Below are 20700 nucleotides of genomic sequence, written 5' to 3'. Positions count from 1 at the left end.
CCTCAGAGTTTTTCAAGGTCAAATACCACTCCAGTGAGAAAAAAATATGTTCCAAGTGTGTTTTAATTAACGGTCAGAGCTAATGTAGTCAGTACTTTCCTGAGTTTAAACAGGATATATTCACTTTAGTAGCAAAGAAGCTGAAATGACAGAATACAAATACAAAGACAAATCTTTTGGTCTCTAGGATCAAAGAAAAACCTCGCTGGAAAGGTCGGGGATTAGTGAGAATTATTGGAGATCACAATTATATTTAGTTGTGTATCTGACCTTTCTATACAGAAAATATAAAACATTTGATATACCTAGCATTTATAAATCAACAAGCTCTAAGAAGCATTTAAAAACTATGTTATAAACTAGAAACCAATTGGACAAAAATAGAGAAAAGGAACATTTATCCCCTCCGTTTTGGTCTTTATCTGTCAGAGTTATATTGCTTCTATATATTTGGCATTTAGTGGGGTCCAAAAATGTATGAATAGATGCTATTTTTTCCCAGAACATTTCTGTTTCACTCATTAGAACATAAGGACATTTTGCTTTTATCATTAGGCTCACTGTTTAATTTAGATAGGTGAACAGAGAAGTAACAATTACTTTAATTTTACTATTTTGTTTATGAAGATATGTTTGGTCATTTTAAAATTTTTATATTATATTTGTTCTGTATTTCATTTCAACTTCCAACAATCAAGAAAGACATGAATATACTTCAAAATGGAAGTGTCCAGTAAGAATCCTTTTACCTGAAAACTGTGTAATATCAGACGTGGTGGGGAGGCAGAGAATCATTTAGTTTCTTTTCTGTGGATGTGGAAATTCAAAGGTCACACAGGTCCTTGAGGTGCAGAGGTTTTCCCCAAGCCTGAATCTGTACAAAACCTCCACACTCACATTATACAGTACAGTTTCATTGTTTTTCCTTCTTTACCCCATCCCCAGATGAACTAAAAGCAGCAAAACAAACAAAACTTCAATAAAACGACCCTTTATTCCAAGTAAGTATTAGTCACTCAGTCATATTTCTCTTTTGTGATCCCATGGACTGCAGCCCACCAGGCTCCTATGTCCATGGAATTTTCCAGGTAAGAATACTGGAGTGGGTTGCCATTCCCTTCTCCAGGGGATCTTCCCAACCCAGGGATCGAACACAGGTCTCTTGCATTGCTGGCAGGATCTTTGAGCATCTGAACCACCAGGGAAGCCCTTTACTCCAAAGGCTAAAACGTTAAAGAGAAAAAAATTTCCTATACTACTTATGAGAGCAGACAAAAGGCAAAATAATTCACATGCACAAGTATCCAAAAAGCAGAAGTCAAAAATGCATCTATAGTTCTCAATCTCTCACTCTCACTCTCACAACCCAATCTCTCACTCTCTCTCAGCATATAAATTAGGCTTATTCCAAAAAGTTTTTTCTTCCACCTATTTGAATTTTCACATGTTGTTGTTGTTTAGTCACTCAGTCATGTCAGATTCTTTGGCACTCCATGAACTGCGGCACTCCAGTTTCCTCTGTCCTCCACTATATCCCCTGGAGTTTGCTCAAATGCATGTCCTCTGAGTTGATGATGCTATCTAACCACTTCATCAATATTCACATAGAAAATATGTAATCAAGTCTAGTTTGGTTCCTGATTATAGGGCCTCTACTCTCCAAGGTCAGAGCTTCATGCTCTTACAAGTTCCTTTCATTTTTCTCACTCAGTCTTGCTTTGCTTTATTTGTTCTATTCCCTGTGGCAACCCACTCCAGTACTCTTGCTTGGAAAATCCCGTGGATAGAGGATCCTGGTGGGCTGCAGTCCATGGGGTTGCTGAGGGTCGGACACGACTGAGCAGCTTCACTTTCACTTTTCACTTTCATGCACTGGAGAAGGACATGGCAACCCACTCCAGTGTTCTTGCCTGGAGAATCCCAGGGACAGGGCATCCTGGTGGGCTGCCGTCTATGGGGTCGCACAGAGTCGCACACGACTGAAGCGACTTAGCAGCAGCAGCTGTTGCTACAAATCCTTCTCCCTCAAAATGCCTTTCCGTGTCCTCCGTTTGAGGTGTGAATTTGGGGGCAAGAATCTCCTCCAGGGGACTCTGGTGGCTACTAGGTCTCTCCAGGGCGCCTCTACCTCTGATGTACAGTGCAGGGCTGCTCACATAGATGTGGGTGACAAAATTAAGTGCAGTTCAAAAGCATTTTAATGGAGAACATAAAAGAAAGTGGGAAATACAGATTTGAAACAAACACACCTAGATTAAAATTCCAGTATGCCACTTTCTAGTTTTAGTTAAAACTAACCTCTCTGTGCTTCAGTTACCCCAGAAACTATGGCTCACAGGATGCTGTCAAGCTTAAAAGAGAGAATGTGAATAAAACATTTAACGGTACCAGCACACAGCAGGTCTCTGCACCCGTGTCAACCCTTCTTCTTCCTTACTACCCCATTTAAGATACTCTGACAATTCTGGCATTCAGAATTGTCATTTATTGTCAGTTTTTGTCATTTGTCATTTATTGGCCTTATTTCTTGGAATCTCTATTATTTCTAGTATATTATTGCTTTTCACACAGACTTGAAAGTCAAAATATTCTCTTTGGCCAAATTTGTATTTTCTAGGAACGTTTTTTTTTTTTTTTTTTTCTTTTTCTCTCAGTTTGCATTCCATTATCTTCTGACCTCAGACGAAAATAATCTGTCTTTTGAGATCTGATCATGGGATTGCTCTGGCCAGTCTTCCCCTTGATGATGCAGGTTGTCCTTGATTAAGACTTTCACTTTCATCAGATTTTTCTAAAATTCAGATTTTTTTTTTGCCTCTGTCTCCTGAATGATTAATTTCTTCTTTCAGTCCATAATCAAAGTTTATTATTAATGGACTCTCCGCTCTTGTGCATGCATGCTAAGTCAGTTCAGTCGTGTCCAACTCTTTGCAACCTTATGGACTGTAACGTCCCAGGCTTCAGGATTCTCTAGGCAAGAATACTGGAGTGGGTTATCGTGCCCTCCTCCATTCCTTAACATACATTTAATTCCTTGCCACAGGCTTGGTTGGCCCAGTTTATTTCTCTCTTAAATTGAAATTTAAAAGTTCACATTTACACTCACATACACTCACACTCAGAAACCTCCTCAGTCTTTACAGGCCCTGACCTGAGAAGCTGCCTCAATGCAGACTGGACAGAGTGCTCCCAACTCCCAGGGTTCCAAGTCTCCTAGAAGGATAGGCCAATATCCCAGGGTGATGAAAGCAACTCAAGCAAATGTTAGTTCAAAAAACACAAACAAGCAAAACTTCAGCACTTTGCCTAGGATTATTTTTCTTTTTGCTTTTTTTTTTTTTTTTGAATTTTTTTTTGAATTTTATTTTATTTTTAAACTTTACATAATTGTATTAGTTTTGCCAAGTATCAAAATGAATCCATCACAGGTATACATGTGCTCCCCATCCTGAACCCTCCTCCCTCCTCCCTCCCCATACCATCCCTCTGGGTCGTCCCAGTGCACTAGCCCCAAGCATCCAGTATCGTGCATTGAACCTGGACTGGCATCTCGTTTCATACATGATATTTTACATGTTTCAATGCCATTCTCCCAAATCTTCCCACCCTCTCCCTCTCCCACAGAGTCCATAAGACTGTTCTATACATCAGCGTCACTTTTGCTGTCTCGTACACAGGGTTATTGTTATCATCTTTCTAAATTCCATATATATGCGTTAGTATACTGTATTGGTGTTTTTCTAGGATTATTTTTCATTGAAATCACTTTCAACTTTTACAGCTAACTAGCATGTACTGAGGATTTGCTCTGTGCCAAGTACTAAGCTTCGTGAGCCTCCAATCTTTAAAATCTAATCCAGGTTCCAAAATCATAAACAATACCTTTATTGTGGGAGACAGTGGAAACATTTTTTTTTTTTTTTCCCTGTGGATTAGTTTCTAACTTTATGTACTGAGAGCAATAACATCTCAGGGACTGGCAATAAAGCATGGAAGAAATCAAACCATAAAAATAAGGTGCTATCCTTGAGTATTATTTTGAGGCAACTACTAACAGATTTTTTTTCCTTTTGTCCATAGTGGGGGAAAAGTTTCTATTTTGGATTTAACTTCATTTTCACCTGAATTAAGAGTGAAGTTCCCCTAAGTTTAAGTGCATTATCTTTTGCTGCTTGTCTGCTTGGGTCCAAAGAGGGAAGGCTGACTTAAGTGGGTTCTATTATTACTGTGTAAATGCCCTCACCACACTCTCTCCAGCCACTGACTGTGTTCAAGAAAAAGCTACTGCTGTCATAAAACAAGGAGACCTCACTGTTGTGACATTTCATTTATCTGGGCAGCAACATGCTTGAAAGGAGACTGCCTCATTCTGAGTAAAGTATGGAAGACAATCAAAGTCAGTTAAGCAAACCAGTGTTGACATATTAAATCATGCTTGAACCAAAAGAGCAAAAACAGATGACACACAAAACCTTCTAAAGAGAATTTTAAATAAATAAATAATACGGGTCAGTCTGGTTCTAAAAGAAGAAGCTTTTAGCATTGGAAAATACTGGGACTAGGTGAACACGGGGGAATCTTTCACAGGAGCCAGTGAATATGTTGTTCCCTGATTGTGAGGTGCAAAACTAGAGTTAGTGCCATAGAGGGAAGTGTGAGGGAGTACTGGGAAATTTGGGGGAAATCACATCATGTTACTTCTCAATCCATAAAATGGAAAATAAAATTTTGATACTCCTGTTCTTTATTTAAGAAATGTCCGAACAGAATCCTCTCCCCAGCACTTAGAATTCATCAGAGGAAAAGCCCTTATTCATACGGAGCTGTGTATTATTAGGTTCCTGCACAATCACACAGCAGGAACTTTGGAGCGTTCATTCTCTATGTCTGATTCCTGCTAACAATTCCATCAAAGAAATGGAGTTATCCATCAGTCAAATTATCATTTGCTCTAATTGTTACTTCCCCCAAACTGTGGCTCTTTCTTCCCTTTCCTTTTCTTTTTAAAAAACTATATATCAACAGCACTCGAATGAGGAGGATATCTTCAAGCTCAGAAAAGATCAAAGCACATCAACAAATCACTTGAGTTCTTAAGGATGAACCCTACTGGTCAGCCATAAATGAAGACAAAGATTTAAACAACAAAGAGAATCAAACACTAGAGGATAAGATGTGATCTACATCCATGACCAGAAATAATAAAGGATACAAAAGCATTTCCATAAAGAAAACCAGTTATGAGACCATGAATAGCTATAATTCATATTTTTAATGTAAAAGCTAAAGAGTGATACAATTTTAGAGAAAAACTATGCTAGGGCTAGTGACTCCATGCCTTCCTGCTTTATAACAATAGGCATGTCCCTCTGAACTAATATACAGTCTAATTAAAAGGCAATAAATTATACTGTTTAGGTAAACAGCATACTTAATCTTTTTTCCTGTGAATAGTATAAACTAGATATATAAATAAATCAATTAGACAGATAGATACCTACAAATTAAACTAAGCATCTTATTAGTTGCTTAGAGGCAGTCAGGTCTCTGTGCAACCCTCCAAAGCACTTAAGTAGATTTTTCAAGGCTAATCCATACAGGAGGTATACTACATAAATCTAAACATGTACAGCAGAAAATATTTAATGTATTAGTTATAATAGAAATATGGTGTTATGAAGAATCAGAGATTTTTACTTAGGATTACCATGGATGCTATATGTGGTTACAAACTACAAATCAATTTGTGGTTAAAGGTGTTTATATACTGTTCAAAGTACAACAGTAGAAGGGAGAATCTGAAATTAACATACCATTCTAATGTCAAGTTTAAAATGTGGTGGCTGTGTGATACTAGGCAGGTTGATACTCTCCCTACTTCCAACCTCTGGACAACACTTTACCACTTTACTGATAATCATAAAATTTACAATTAATAAGTTAAATCCTGATTAGCTAAAGTAATGTCACTGGATGTGCTAAAATTTAAATATGTTGTTCCCACTCCCAAATTAAAGTTCTTTTTTTCTGCAAAGGGATAATTTTGTTTTAGTTATTGTGGTATAATAAAGAGTTTATAAGTACAGGAAGATTTACATCAGTATTATGGCTCCATTTTTAGTACTGTGAAAAAATATTACTATTCTTATTTCAATAAATAGCATATTAACATAGCACTTCTAAACTCCTGTCTTTTGTTTTCTTTATTCAGGATGAAATATTTATTATAATTACCAAGGTGGCTAATGACATGAAAGTAAATTTTGCAGGTAACATTCAGTATGCTTGATGCTGAAATTGTTTTAAACAAAACAGTATGACTACTAGTTTCTGTTTCCAAATTTCAGAAATTTTTTTATACTCCTTTCTCAAAGCCAGGATGTCCTTTTCTTGAAATTAATTTTTTAAATAATTTTTTTGAAGAAGTTTGAAAGACTTCTGATAAAGGGATGTGGAAAGAATGTACAGAAATGGAAAAATTATTTCCCAGTCTTCTATAAATCATTTTAATTCTAAAGAAACAAGCAGAAGAAGGAAAGTAAAAGATATCCTTTTCTCTATCCATTTCCATGTTAAAATGTCAATTCTCATTTAAAAAGGTACTTTACTTGGTAAATGTTCGTTTGATTTTTTTTTCAGCTGTTAACACTTTACTAAAATAAAATGTGTTGACTAAAACATAAATGAAATGTATATTTGAAAAAAAAGGAATTGCTTTTAAGTTATGATAAAATTAATACTAATGAATTTTGCATCTGACAGGTGGAGAGTGTTTCAGACTGGGACCTATATATCTTTCACTAATTTTAGCTTCCTATAGGTCAGTAATAATTTTTCAATATTAAAACTTTTATACTTGGGCACTGGTACTTAGGGAAATATAGACTGAAACTTAAGAGTTTCCAAGTTCACCCAAGTCTTCTGGTTCCAACAACATGAAGTTCTAAGTAAAGCTGGAAACATTCTAGGTACAAACATCTAGAATTACTAAATTAACTGGAACAAAGTTTGGGGCTTCCCAGGTGAGGCAATGGTAAAGGATCTTCCTGCCACTGCAGGAGACACAAGAGACATGGGTTCTATTCCTGAGTTGGGGAGATTCCACTGGAGTCGGAAATGGCAACCCACACCAGTATTCTTGCCTGGAAAATTCCATGGACAAAGAAGCCTGGTGGGCTATAGTCAATGGGGTTGCAAAGAGTTAGACACAACTGAGCACGCACGCACACACACACACACACAAAGTCAACTTATATACCAGGACCCACAAAACAAGAGGACAACGCAGCGGCCGAGCACATTTCGCAAATCTAAACCTAAATCAGCCTGCACTTATGAGAAACCTAACATACAGCAACCAGTATCCTACAACCCAGTTTTAGTCAGTCCTGCTGCTGCTGCCGCTAAATCGCTTCAGTCGTGTCCGACTCTGTGCGACCCCACAGACGGGCAGCCCACCAGGTTTCCCCGTCCCTGGGATTCTCCAGGCAAGAACACTGGAGTGGGTTGCCATTTCCTTCTCCAATGCATGAAAGTGAAAAGTGAAAGTGAAGTCGCTCAGTCGTGTCCAACTCTTCGCTACCCCATGGACTGCAGCCTTCCAGACTCCTCCATCCATGGGATTTTCCAGGCAAGAGTACTGAAGTGGGGTGCCATTGCCTTCTCCTTTAGTCAGTCCACCTTACCCTAGAAAGTATGACCTGCTAGCCTTGTAAGGAAATCCAGATCTCTTAGCAAATCATTTTCTGCTTCCATGTTGCCTCTTCTAATGCTCTAAAAATCTCACACTACTCAAAATCCAAGAAAAGGGTCCTACAGGTGGCGAGGCATTATACTCCCACAATTCATGGATTATTTTCTCTTGAATAAAAGATATCAAACTTGTTACTAAGTTGTTTGTTTTGCCACATGGCAGGACTCATTTGCTGTGCTTTGTTTTAATGCGGGGAAATTTTAAGACAGCAATAAATTTGTAAATCTGAGAAAAGAAATCCACAGGCGGCAGAAAAGATAGAGGGAGCTGAAGCACAGAGTGCTACCTTTAATGCTGATCCTATCCGGCCTCTCTGCAGGCCAGAAGGGCTGAAGATGAGTATGGGAAACTGTAGACTTGTCTTTTAATATTCCAGGGTCCAGGAAAAGAGACCATAACCTTGTGTCAAGTGGGAAGCCCTTTCAGAGTCTGAAACCTTGAAGAACCGGCTGCACTCTTAAGAAGGCACTGAGGAAGAGGAGGAGGAGGAGAAAAAGAGAAGACTTTGAAAAGTTAGATGGAATAAGACAAAGCATTAATATGCTTATCATTTCTGTGTTGTTTATACAGGTTCAATCCTAAAGAAAACCAACCTTGAATATTCATCAGAAGGACTGATGGAGAAGCTGAAGTTCCAATATTTCAGCCACTTGATACAAAGAGCCTACTCATTGGAAAAGTCCCTGATGCTGAGAAATACTGAGGTCAGGAGAAGAAGGGGGTGACAGAGGATGAGATGGTTGGATGGCATCATCAACACAATGGACATGAGTTTGAGCAAACTCCAGGATATAGGGAAAGATAGGGAAGCCTGGTATGCTGCAGTCCCTGGGGTTACAAAGAGCTGGGACATGACTGAACGACTGAACAGCAGTATATTTGGGTATAAATCAGTTGGTAAAGTATAACTTATGATCCAATTTCTTCCTGTCACCTGTTTATATAAATAAGTTTTTATTGGAATACAGAAAAAAAAAAAAAAAAGACACTGGGTAAAAGACTGCCATATACACAAGGAGAGCCAAAAAGGTTTATGAGTGTAGGACCTCTTCATGGGGTCAGGGGGCACAGAGAAACTGGTCTTCAGGAATCAAAATCTGTGGCCTTCCCTGGATGAGGTTTTAGAGTACAAATTTACACAAAATACTAAAAGCCACCAAAACTTAATCCAAACTATCATGATACTCATTAATCTGAGCCAATGTTACAGTCACCTAAGGAGCTTAAAAAGAATACTGCAGCTCTGGCCAGCACCACACAATGGAATAAGAATCTCTTATAGGTTTGCCCAGCAATAATATGGTTTCAAATTATTAAAATTATTGTGTTGCACTGTAAAAGTGTATAGAAGAGAAGAATTAGATAAAAACTGGTCCCAATAATCTCTTCAGTGGGAGGAAATGTTAAGTCATGTGAATAACCTCTATAAGCCAATAAAAAAAAAAACCACTCCAAAAATGTAATTCATAAATTGGAATGAATTGGACATAAGTGCCATTTTGTGCCTTTTTCTCTAGTTTGCTGTGGTTTGATTTTTTCTCCTAATTTGCCAACATTTTTTACTGATGACCACAGTAGAATGCATTGGTATTTAATATGGCATTCCAAAGTCAAGAAGTAATTAGCAGAAAGAAAAAAGGAAACAATTTCATTAGGTCTAAAACTGTCAAAAGCTATATAATTACAATCTATATCAAAAGGTTATCTCTACAGGTCCCTTGTGTACTATTTAACATTACACCCAGGAGGAAAGTTGGACTCAATATGATTTTGTATTTGGCCGCAGTCACATAACTACCAAATAGAAGCATGAGATTTGAACTGAGAGCTGTATCACCTTCAAGCCCAAAGTCCTCTATTTCGTGCATGCAAAAATCTCCTGGTCATTTCAGATCAATTTTGAGGTTTTAAGTCTGCTTAATGATTTTATGCCAGTGTTGGCTACTTTGTTTCTTATCATTTACATTCATTTCTTTTTTAATTTTTTGCTCTTAAGAATCTAAGAACATGGAGATATTTGTTGAATCACACTATGTGAGTTTTCAACATTAAATTTTCCTGTACAAACAACTTTTCCCATGACAGCTATACTGATTTATGTTATCAAACTTGGTGAAAATCCTTCTGCTCCGATCTGGGTAATAAAAAAAAGCAAGTAATAAAACAGAAGGACTATCTTTTGGTTTCCCAGCACATTATTTAAATTATAAAAGTTAAATCAGTTCTGAATATAACAATTCAGATATATGGCAATATATAAAGCCTTTATCATTAAACAATTTTTCTCAGAATTATCTTTTCATATTAATTTATGTCTGTATTTCTGTATAAGTTCTATATATTTCTATATTAATTTATTATAACAAAAGTAGTCTATTCAATGAACATCATTTAAACAAATACTTTTTATCAAGAGATTTTTTTGTATGAACCACTTGAACATAAATATAACAATTTTCCATCCAACGGGTCATAATGGAGCTCCCAATCAATAATACTAAAATTCCTTTGCACAATAACAATATGGAATGTGCTGTCATCATAAGACTTTCTAGCTGTTGCTGCTAAGTCGCTTCAGTCGTGTCCAACTCTGCATGACCCCATAGATGGCCTCCTACCAGGCTCCTCTGTCCCTGGGATTCTCCAGGCAAGAACACTGGAGTGGGTTGCCATTTCCTTCTCCAATGCAGGAAAGTGAAAAGTGAAAGTGAAGTCGCTCAGTCGTGCCTGACTCTTCACGACCCCATGGACTGCAGCCCACCAGGCTCCTCCATCCATGGGATTTTCCAGGCAAGTGTACTGGAGTGGGTTGCCATTGCCTTCTCCGAGACTTTCTAGAGACTGACTCAAAATAAAATGTACAAAGTAGTTATCACTGCAAATCTGAGTCATAGCATCTATTTTTTATATTTATTCTAAATATGGGATAGGAAAGGGAGACTCAAGACTTTGCCTAGTATACTCCTTGTCTGAGTGAGAAAGTAGGAATGCAAAATCAAGAGCAAAAGTTTGTCTAGGAGGGATTATGGAGTGTTTGCTGCATCTATGTCCTTTCCTTTACAGCCAAATCTTTATCTTTTTTAACTATGTACATATAGTTGAAGATTCACAAGTTACCAACAACTGCTGAACCAATAAAACATTAAGTTCTTAAAAAACAAAAGGTGTTATTCTTTCAATTGGTATAATAATTTGCAAGTTGCCATTCACCAGTATTACTCAGAAATAAACTGAGTTGTTTCATATTTGATATGCATCTATTTGACCCTAGGTATTATTAGGCATTCTCTGTCTTTAAGGTAACTATAATATGTATATAAATAGCCTCTTTTAGCAGGTAATTTCAGGGAGTAGAATCCTTTTTATTCTCAGATTTTAATATGCAAATACATTTTAATATAACTGTAGAAAGAAAAGAGCTATATCCAAAATTAATATAATATGATAGATCTCTGCATTGAAAGATTTCTTCTGCTTGTTAAGCTGTACCCTGTCCTCTTCATACAGCTTTTTTTCCACCTCTACATTAAACATCACCCTTTTAGAGAAACATTTTCTTACCACCTTCCTAAACTTGCACACTCACCCTGCCAGTAACAATTCTCATAAGTTGTGACTGCAGGTGTGAGTTCATATGTATGTTTGTAAGCTATCTGTCTGCATTCGTAGGACACAGGAACTGTATACATACATACTAGACAGTGCCTAGTACGATAACTTAAAGAATGAGTGATAATATCAAACGGGAGAGCAAATCTTTCATAAAGGAGGTTACAATATATTTACACAGTTTTGACCACCCAGTAAATAAAAATGTAGGATCATCCTTTGATAAATGATACTATTCAAGGATATGCTCTCTAGTTTGAATAAACTAGAGAATTTTTATAAGTCAAAGCTACCATGTATTTTCCAATAGACAGACACATATTCCTGTATAATGTGAGAGCTAAGACAAAGCTAATGTTTATTGAATAAGCACTGTTTTCTAGGCACTATTCTAAATAATTTTCATATAATGTCTCATAGGATTGCTATGAGGTAGCTATTAACAGAGATGAGGAAAACAAGGAATAAAGAGATCTGATAACTTGGACATTGGTTATATAATTGATAAATGGAAGCAGCAAGATTTGAATCCTGGTATTCTGGTCCAGAATCTGCGTGCTTAAGAAACTACAGAGTACGTTGCCTCTCACCAGCAGCATATTTCCAGATATTCCATGTCTCTATATTCAAGTTAAATTAGGCAAGTTTCAAAATGTACACCCATTTTAAGAAATGTACAGGTCTTTCATTCTTTAGAAAATTGTCCACGTTTGCATAGGTAACTAATCTATAAATATATTTAGTTTCAGCAGCACATCTGTTAATATAGGCAGAGGGAATATATTTCAGTTAGTTGTTCTCAACTAAGAGAGATTTTGCCCCGAAGGAACATTTGGCAATACATGGAGGCATTTTTGGCTATTAAAAATCAGGAGCGGAGTCTGATTCAGGATTCTCCAGGCCAGAATACTGGGGTGGGTAGCTGTTCCCTTCTCTGGGGACTCTTTCCAACCCAAGGATCAAACCCAGGACTCCTGCACTGCAGGAGAATTCTTTACCATTTGAACCACCAGGGAAGCCAGTAAGCTGATATATGTCCTACAGTGAACAGGATCCCCCAAAACAACTAGTATTTGGCCCCAAATACCAATAGTACCAGTGTTTTGAAACCTTGATTCAGGGGGGGAAAAAGCACACTAACATTTTAATATTAAACATAATATTAACATAAAAAGCCATAACATTCAATAGAATTGGTCCAAAATTATTCAAGTGAGGAGGTAAAAAGAAAATCTAGTGTGATACCTGAAAATAGATGAAATGACTTAATCACTTAATTGTCTCAGTGGTGGTTCACAGCAATAGGACAGACAGACACACACACGCACATACACACACACACATGGACTCACACACCATTGACACCAATCACTCTGTGATTTCAAAATCAGTCTTTTGTTAAAATTTTTAAATCAATATTAGTTTCCTTTTGTTGCATAAAAGAGCATACCAAATAGGACCAAAGTTCAACCCCTTTGATGCTTTTTGGTAACATGCCTAATTAAAAATAACTAGGCTCTCCAATGCATAATTACGCGAACACCTAATATTCTAAATTTCCAGCCAATTTTGTTTCAAACATAAATATGCACCAGAAGTCTGAATGATCGACATACTACTCCCTACAGTATCTTTACTGTTTCTGAATCAAGGCTCCTTCTTGAGCTCAGTATTTTCACTACATTTCCTTGCTGTGCAATCATTTCCCAGTTGGACAATTAATAAGTGCTTTTTCTACACAGCCCTTGGCATGTGACCCCCCTTACCCTGTATTTGAGCATGCACTATATACCTTCTTCACTCACTGATTTTGGCAGTGACCCGCAATCTAAATCTCTTTCCTCCATTTGATATAAGTGAAACTATAATTATCTAGGGGTAATTTCAAATTACTACTTCATTCCACTAGCAACTGATGAAGATTAGTGGTCTTGCCTTGCATCTGAGTAAGTCAGCAACATAATCACAAGAGAACTCAGCAGGCAACATTTGATTCATGTGAACTCAATTACTTCTGTCAAACATATTCACTTCAATAAAAAGCAGAAACTTCCAAAATGGGTTTTTGCTAACAATTTTGTACTCAAAAAAATTTCACATGATTCTTAAGGGAAAAATAGCATGAATTTTCTCAGAAATAATAATGAATAATAAATATGAAAACATGCTTGTATAAATGGATTCAATATATTATTAGTACCTGAAAATAAAGAATATTTCAAATAAATAAATTTGAATACTTTAAGGCAGTTTATTATAGAAAATTCAGGCATACAAGTAAGCCTTCAAAAAATAAATGGACTCTATATTTTAAGTTGATAACAGAAACCAGCATATACAGTTACCTTGTTAAAATCAGATAATTATGGAAAAGGTAGTTAAATTCTTATAAAGGAAGTTAAGTAAGGAGACATGGAGATAATAGATCATGATCTGCTATTGATTAATGGACAGGGACTCCTGAATCACTTCTTGGTTGTCTTCTGGGTTGAAGCCATATGTTAATGAGCTGTCTAGCATTCTGCTTCTTGAAGGTTTAGTTGCTAAGAGACTGTGGGTCAGGTCTATCATGCCCTTGTGTATCAGGTCACATGAAAATGATCTGACAGCAACTACATGGTCACCTCCTAGTAAATCTTAATATATGATAATCATTACAATAGGTTTACTCAACTTTAGCTTCTTATATTTATAGCCTTATTAAATCACAACATATTTCGATTATCAAAGAAACCAAGTAATTAAATGTAAGTATGTAATAAGGCTATATTTATAAATAAACACATTTTAGCATGTGATGCTTTGAAGTCTACAAACTCACTAAGATGACCTCTATAACAGTTAATATATAATATGCCAATCATATACCATTTAATATTTGAAACTTTGAAAATTTGGCCTGAGAATCTTAGGACTAAGTAAAGATTAATTTAAAAGACATTTGTCAATTTTGTGACCAATGATGTTTCCTACAGGTAAGTACAAAGGTAAACAAAATTACTTATTTAAAAATAATAATTTTAACATAGTATTTATAAAATAGATAACTAACTTTTGAACTGTGGTGTTGGAGAAGACTCTTGAGAGTCCCTTGGACTGCAAGGAGATCCAACCAGTCAATCCTAAAGAAAATCAGTCCTGAATATTCACTGGAAGGGCTGATGCTGATGCTGAAACTCCAATACTTTGGCCACATGATGGGAAGGGCTTACTCACTGGAAAAGACCCTGATGCTGGGAGAGATTGCAGGCAGGAGGATTAGGGGACAACAGAGGGTGAGACGGTTGGATGGCATCACTGACTCCATGGACATGAGTTTGAGTAAGCCCCAGGGTTGGTGATAGACAGGGAAGCCTGGCATGCTGCAATTCCTGGGATTGTAAAGAGTCAAACACAACTGAGCAACTGTACTGAACTGAACTGAGAAAGCTAATAGGAGCAAAGCCATGAAGGATCTTAGGCTATTTTATAAACTTTATTTGAAGGAGACAATTATGTGTGTATATATACACACACACACACATATATATATATACACACATACATATACATTCGAGTAGAGTTGATTTGCAATGTTGAGTTAGTTTCAGGTATACAACAAAGTGAATTAGTTATTGCATATACATATATATGTGCGCGTTTTTAGATTCTTTTCCCATACAGGCCATTACAGAGTAGTGAGTAGAGTTTCTTGTGTTATACAGTAGGTCCTTATTTCCTTATTAGTTACCCATTTTAAATACAGTAGTGTGTTTACATCATACCCAGTCTCCCAGTTCATCCTTAAATATTCATGATGTGTGAAACAGCATGATACATAACTATACGGTCTTAATTACATAAAAATGGATGCTTAGTTGTGAAAATACACAAATGAGACCTAGAAGGACATGTCAAATGGTAAACTCCTTGTGATTATGAACGACTTCGTTTTTTGCTTCTTGTGCTTTTTGGTTTCCTATTATGCACATGTTAACTTTTAAGAAATAAATGTTACTTTAAAAACCTTAAAAAAAAAGGAAACTACTGAAGTACTTTAAGTGTCTTGGGAGTAGGCAGGGACTGGGCGGTTGGGTTTGTGCAACTACCAGATTTGTATTTTTGTAGAGTGACACACTCACATGGCTCAAAAACCAAAACTATATAAAAAGCTATTCATTATTTAAAAATAAACTTTCCAACAAGATATGCTTACAGATTGGAGGAAAAAGGAAACAGAGAGAAGTGGATGATTTTATGAGAGCTGGGTGGGAAATTTATAAATACCTTGTGAGGTATTGAAACTGGGAAGTGAGCAGGAAGGATATGTCAAGAACGATTCTTAGATTTCTGACCTACCAAGGATATTTCCAAAACAATAAGATCCCCACTTAGAGGTTTGGGGATAGCACATTAAAATTGAAGAAAGAGTTATGTTGGAATTTTATATGACACACACACTCATACATTTACATTTGCACATACATATTATGACTAGGTTTAAACACATATATTTATTTATATGGGACCATCTGTGACACCCTAATTTTCCAAGACAAACCTTCAACATTTATTTATTCACTCAGTAAATTATTTACAGAATTAATGTTTGACATTCCTCATAGAATGGCCACATATCATTGGTACACGGGAAAACATCAAGAGGCACTGTTCACACAGACTACATTGTGTAGAACATCTTCTGGGGCTGTGCAGTCTACTGCCTTCATGACCCCACTGCCTTAGTTCCTCCTACCACAGTAGGGTAATAAGCACATTAAGACAGAATCCAGTGGAGTGAAATTTCTACCAAGTGGCCTCTCCTTTTTCTCTCAGGCCTCTACTCCTCAACTACTAAGAGTATGAGAGGAGAAAGATGCAGTGGATGCATGCACTAAAAGCATCCTGTCAGAATTCTACTTCATCCAGGTATTTTCATGATAAGCACCTGCAGGATATTTTAATCCCAGCAACAGTAAAAAAGTATCCTTTGAATGCAAAGGTCCTTTATACTGTGTACCAATCTGGATGAAGACAAAGGTCAATGTGTTCTGAACTAAAGTTACCACATATCATTCACAAAAATGATATAAATAGATAATCAAATAGAGCATGCTGCCTTATAATACTGGTAAACAAATTCTTAGAAATAATAAGATTTTGTAAGCATTTTAGGGAAAACAATGCAATGTATTCAATGGATTATGTTTAACTCCCACTGCTGATTCTACAGTTACATACGTCTTCACCTATGCCAAGAAGGTTACTCAAAAAGAGAAGTGAAGGTAATGTTAGTTAAAACTTTCCTTTAAATTCAACCCTAAATAAAATCTGATTCATTTCCTTGACAAACGTAAAGGCATATCTGAAACATAATTTTTATTTAATAAAACTTTATATATAAAGGAATAGCGAGCTGTAGATTACATGGAGAAATAATCATGCACTTAATTGTAGATGGTATACACACATGAAGTGATGCAAATGTGGTGCAATGCATTTCTAGAGATAAATAAGCAACATCAGTATGATTTACAGATTAGTGTTGTTTCCCCGGATCTACAGTCAATCTACAGTCAAGCCTGAAGAAACCTGAGCAAGGGTGATCCACATTACATACTGAATTTAGAAAATAAATTGTACCTGAAGCTACCAATGGGCATAGGGGACTTCTCGGTATTTGGTTTTCTCTTCAGTTAAGACACGTTAACTCTCATTACCTATTTGGTATGTGCATATCATGGTGAAAACAAGTTTGGGTTCATAAGGGTTAATTTTTTCCCTATAAGGAAAGTGTGTTTTCTTCCTCATAAGCTGTTCTTGACTTTGACATAAAGTACTATCCTGTTTCATGAAGCCACTGAGAAAGATCCAAGTTTTAAAGGGCAAGTCACCACACTGTGGACAAAATACGAGTTTTTTCAAATGAAAAAGAAGCATGCATGATCAAGTTTCAATTTAAAAGAAAAATTAAAACAGAAAAAATAATCCAAGTGCAAACTGCTTTGAAATGACCTTTCTGTATTGGTTCTATCTCCAAACAGTTACTTTCTTGGGCACTATTTATTACGCATTTAAAGTTATATTATATGCACACAACATGGTAAACTAAGTCCTGTCATCTTCCACATATGTCCAATGAAGTTCATATGGCAGAACTTATACCTAAAGAATCTTTAAAAGGCAGTTAAAAGCATGCCAAGTCTCATCGAAGTTTACATTTGAATTTCATATAACAAGAGTATTATTTTTCTCTTCAGAGAGACAGAGTCATGATAGAGTAGCAGATAAACAAAGAAATATCCCCTGATGTGAGTTGTTCAAAAATAAAATTTCTGAAAGCAAAATGAATATGAAATACTACACTGCAAGTAAGACACTCTCTGAGTACTAATTATGTATATCCAGTAGAATATAACTTCAAATCTTTCATCATTGCCAGAAGTTTTAAAATTCTGAGAGGAGAGAAATCAAACTTGAAGAGAAATAATCTCCATAAATTAGCAAAGTAAAAGGTCATTTGCTCATAATCACTGGAAGATATACATATACATGATCCAAGGGAAGCAGACAGCCCCTGCAGATCCGCAGGCAAACTCTTACCTTGACAGGTGCCGTTTTTTTCTTCGTATCCTGCCTTGCACATGCATTTCCCAATGGGTACCAGCCACTCCCCTTCAGCACTGCAGTGCATTTTGGGTGGTTCGTCTGTCACAGAATGGTTGACACAGGAGCCTGCCACTTCAAGTAACTGTGAAGAATCAGCTCCAGTAATTGTGTCAGGGAAGACAGCTAAATGTCGTACCACAGAAGGGCATTTTTTATAGTACACTCGCACTGAAACAAGAGCAATGCAAGCACCCACATCTTGAAAAGCGAGATAAAATCCCTTTTTGCTTAAAGGTCCTACATCTCTGACCTCTGTGTTCAGTTTCATGACACGGTCACCAAGATCAAGTTCTGTAAAGCTTTCATCGGCAGCAATGGTATCAATTTTGATGTACTGGTTTTCCTTGATGTTTCTCCCATTCTCGTTATCTGACTCAAAGTAATACATGTTGAAAGTCTCCTTACAGGTCCCCAGCCCTCCAGGAAGACTGTTGCAGTCCCGCAGAGTAAATTTGAGTTCTATGAAGATTCTGGAAGCACCTTCATTGGAGATCCAACTGGTCAAAAGCCAGTTATTCTGGTTCTGTTCCATAACTTTGCATACTTGGTATGTGTGGATAGGGGCATAATTTTCATCAACTTCACCAATCTCTTCCCACTGTAGAATATAAAATAGAAAAACAAAAAAGTAAAAAGATGATTAGAAAATAACCAGCAAAATAAAAGAAAATTAATTCAGATGTAAAATTTCTGTAGCCTCAATATACAGTATTGAGAGAAGGAGATATACAATAAAAATTTTAAAAAATAATTTCCCTTTTCAAATTAAATTAATCCGCAATATATTAGTCATTGTCTCAAATGTAACTCAGGTGTGAACACATGTGAATGATATTCTCCAGAAAAATTCATGTATTTCAGAGTAAAAATAAAATTCAATGTGGGATATGATTAACAAGAAGCAGTGAGGGAAATATGCATATTTGGAAGAAAGTTTGTAGAAAAGTATAATTTTTTAAAACCATAACAATGAGAAAAAAGCAGCAAATGAAGAAAAGAAGGGAGATAAACATGACTGAATCCACATTCAACTCTCAAACAACACAACAAAACTTGAAGGAATATTCATTAGCTTAAAATAGTTTATTTCATTCAACCAATCAGGTAGAACTCTTTTAAAAACTGTGTTGCAAGTCGTTCAGCCATGTCCGATTCTTTGCAACCCCATGTGGAATTCTCCAGGCCAGAATACTGGGGTGGGTAGCCGTTCCCTTCTCCAGGGGATCTTCCCAACCCAGGGATCGAACCCAGGTCTCCCACACTGCAGGTGGATTCTTTACCAACTGAGCCAAGGAATCCCAAAAATACTGAAGACAGTAGACTATCCCTTCTCCAGCAGATATTTCCGACCCAGGAATGGAACCCAGGTCTCCTGCATTGCAGGCGGATTCTTTAAAAACTGAGGTACCAGAGGGTGAAGTCGAAGTGAAGTCGCTCAAGTTGTTTCTGACTCTGCCACCCCATGGACTGTAGCCTACAAGGCTCCTCTGGCAATGGTATTTTCCAGGCAAAAGTACTGGAGTGGATTGCCATTTCCTTCTCCAGGGGATCTTCCCCACCCAGGGATCAAACCTGGTCTCCCACATTGCAGGCAGATGCTTTACCACCTGAGCCACCAGGTAAACTTCAAGGTACCAGGGAAACCCCCCAAATTGTGTTACAAAGGGTTTAATCATACATGTACCCACAAATATAAACCTGGAGACAGAAAGAAAATAGAGATATACAAATTATAGACTAGTAATACAGAGAACCTCATCATTTCAAATACTAAGTGATTTTTTGTTATACATAACCTGAGAATGCATTAATTCTTTCTTACTAATGCTTATTTTATGCCTAATAACCTTAAATGTTATGAATATATACAGGATGTAAAAAACTAAGTACGATTTATATAGCTTTCAAAATACTATTCAGTCAAATAAGAGATCTCAACCTCTCTCTCCTAGCAAACTATCAACACTACAGTTTTGAGAATGTCACTGTACCATACCACATTTTATACAGTGTAAGTCAGATTTTTATTCTTCATAAAGATGTTATTATAACAAATTATTTTAAACCTGTCTAGAATCTGTGGGAATAAAAGTACATGCAATTTTGTTTTAAATCTTTAAAAATTATCCTGAAACACACAGAGTAATGAAACCGTACATACTGATTTTCAATAAATCCAAAATGTGATTTCAGACATTAAATATTATAGATAATAAACTTCATAGAACCTCATTTCTTTAGACATGAAATTAAATGGAGCGTTATTGCTTGATTCTGTTCAACTGACACAGATGTGAAAAATGGCATCACAAGGGATGCACATAAATCGTATACCTTAGATGGCCACTCTCAGAATTCTAGCTGCCATCAGAAAGACAGAAGTAAAAGGTGTTAATGAGGGAAAACTGATGAGTTCACTCAAATCACAAGACAGACATCAAGACTGTATCTTTCCTAACAACATCTACATTAGAGGGTTACATGAAACCTTAGTTCATTCATTTAATCTCACTTTTGCCCCCTCTCAAAATGTATATAAATTGTACTTTGCCTCTGATTTTCTAATCAGCTTTGTCTCTCATTAAACTACTTACAGTTTCTTCATGAAGCCATCCAGATATCAATGTTATTATAAATGGTTACTAAATCCTATGCTTAATATTTCATGGAAAAAAGCATCTCAACTAACC

General features: G+C 36.5%; 1 protein-coding gene across 13 annotated transcripts in view; it reads right to left on the bottom strand.

The window, feature by feature from the left end:
- Positions 1 to 20700, bottom strand: part of EPHA5 (EPH receptor A5) — a 405634-nt gene that overhangs the window by 302755 nt on the left and 82179 nt on the right. For all 13 annotated transcript variants that reach the window (XM_086407625.1, XM_086407629.1, XM_086407626.1 and 10 more), the window contains exon 3: positions 17945 to 18608. In XM_086407625.1, coding sequence (XP_086263751.1) covers positions 17945 to 18608 — 664 coding nt within the window. The remainder of the gene's footprint in view (positions 1 to 17944; positions 18609 to 20700) is intronic.

This window comes from Bos grunniens, chromosome 6 (genome assembly GCF_055505025.1).
Source record: "Bos grunniens cultivar Pamir isolate PY7600 chromosome 6, Bosgru_T2T1.0, whole genome shotgun sequence".
NCBI classification, from domain to species: Eukaryota; Metazoa; Chordata; class Mammalia; order Artiodactyla; family Bovidae; genus Bos; species Bos grunniens.
This window is presented reverse-complemented; position numbering and strand designations above follow the sequence as displayed.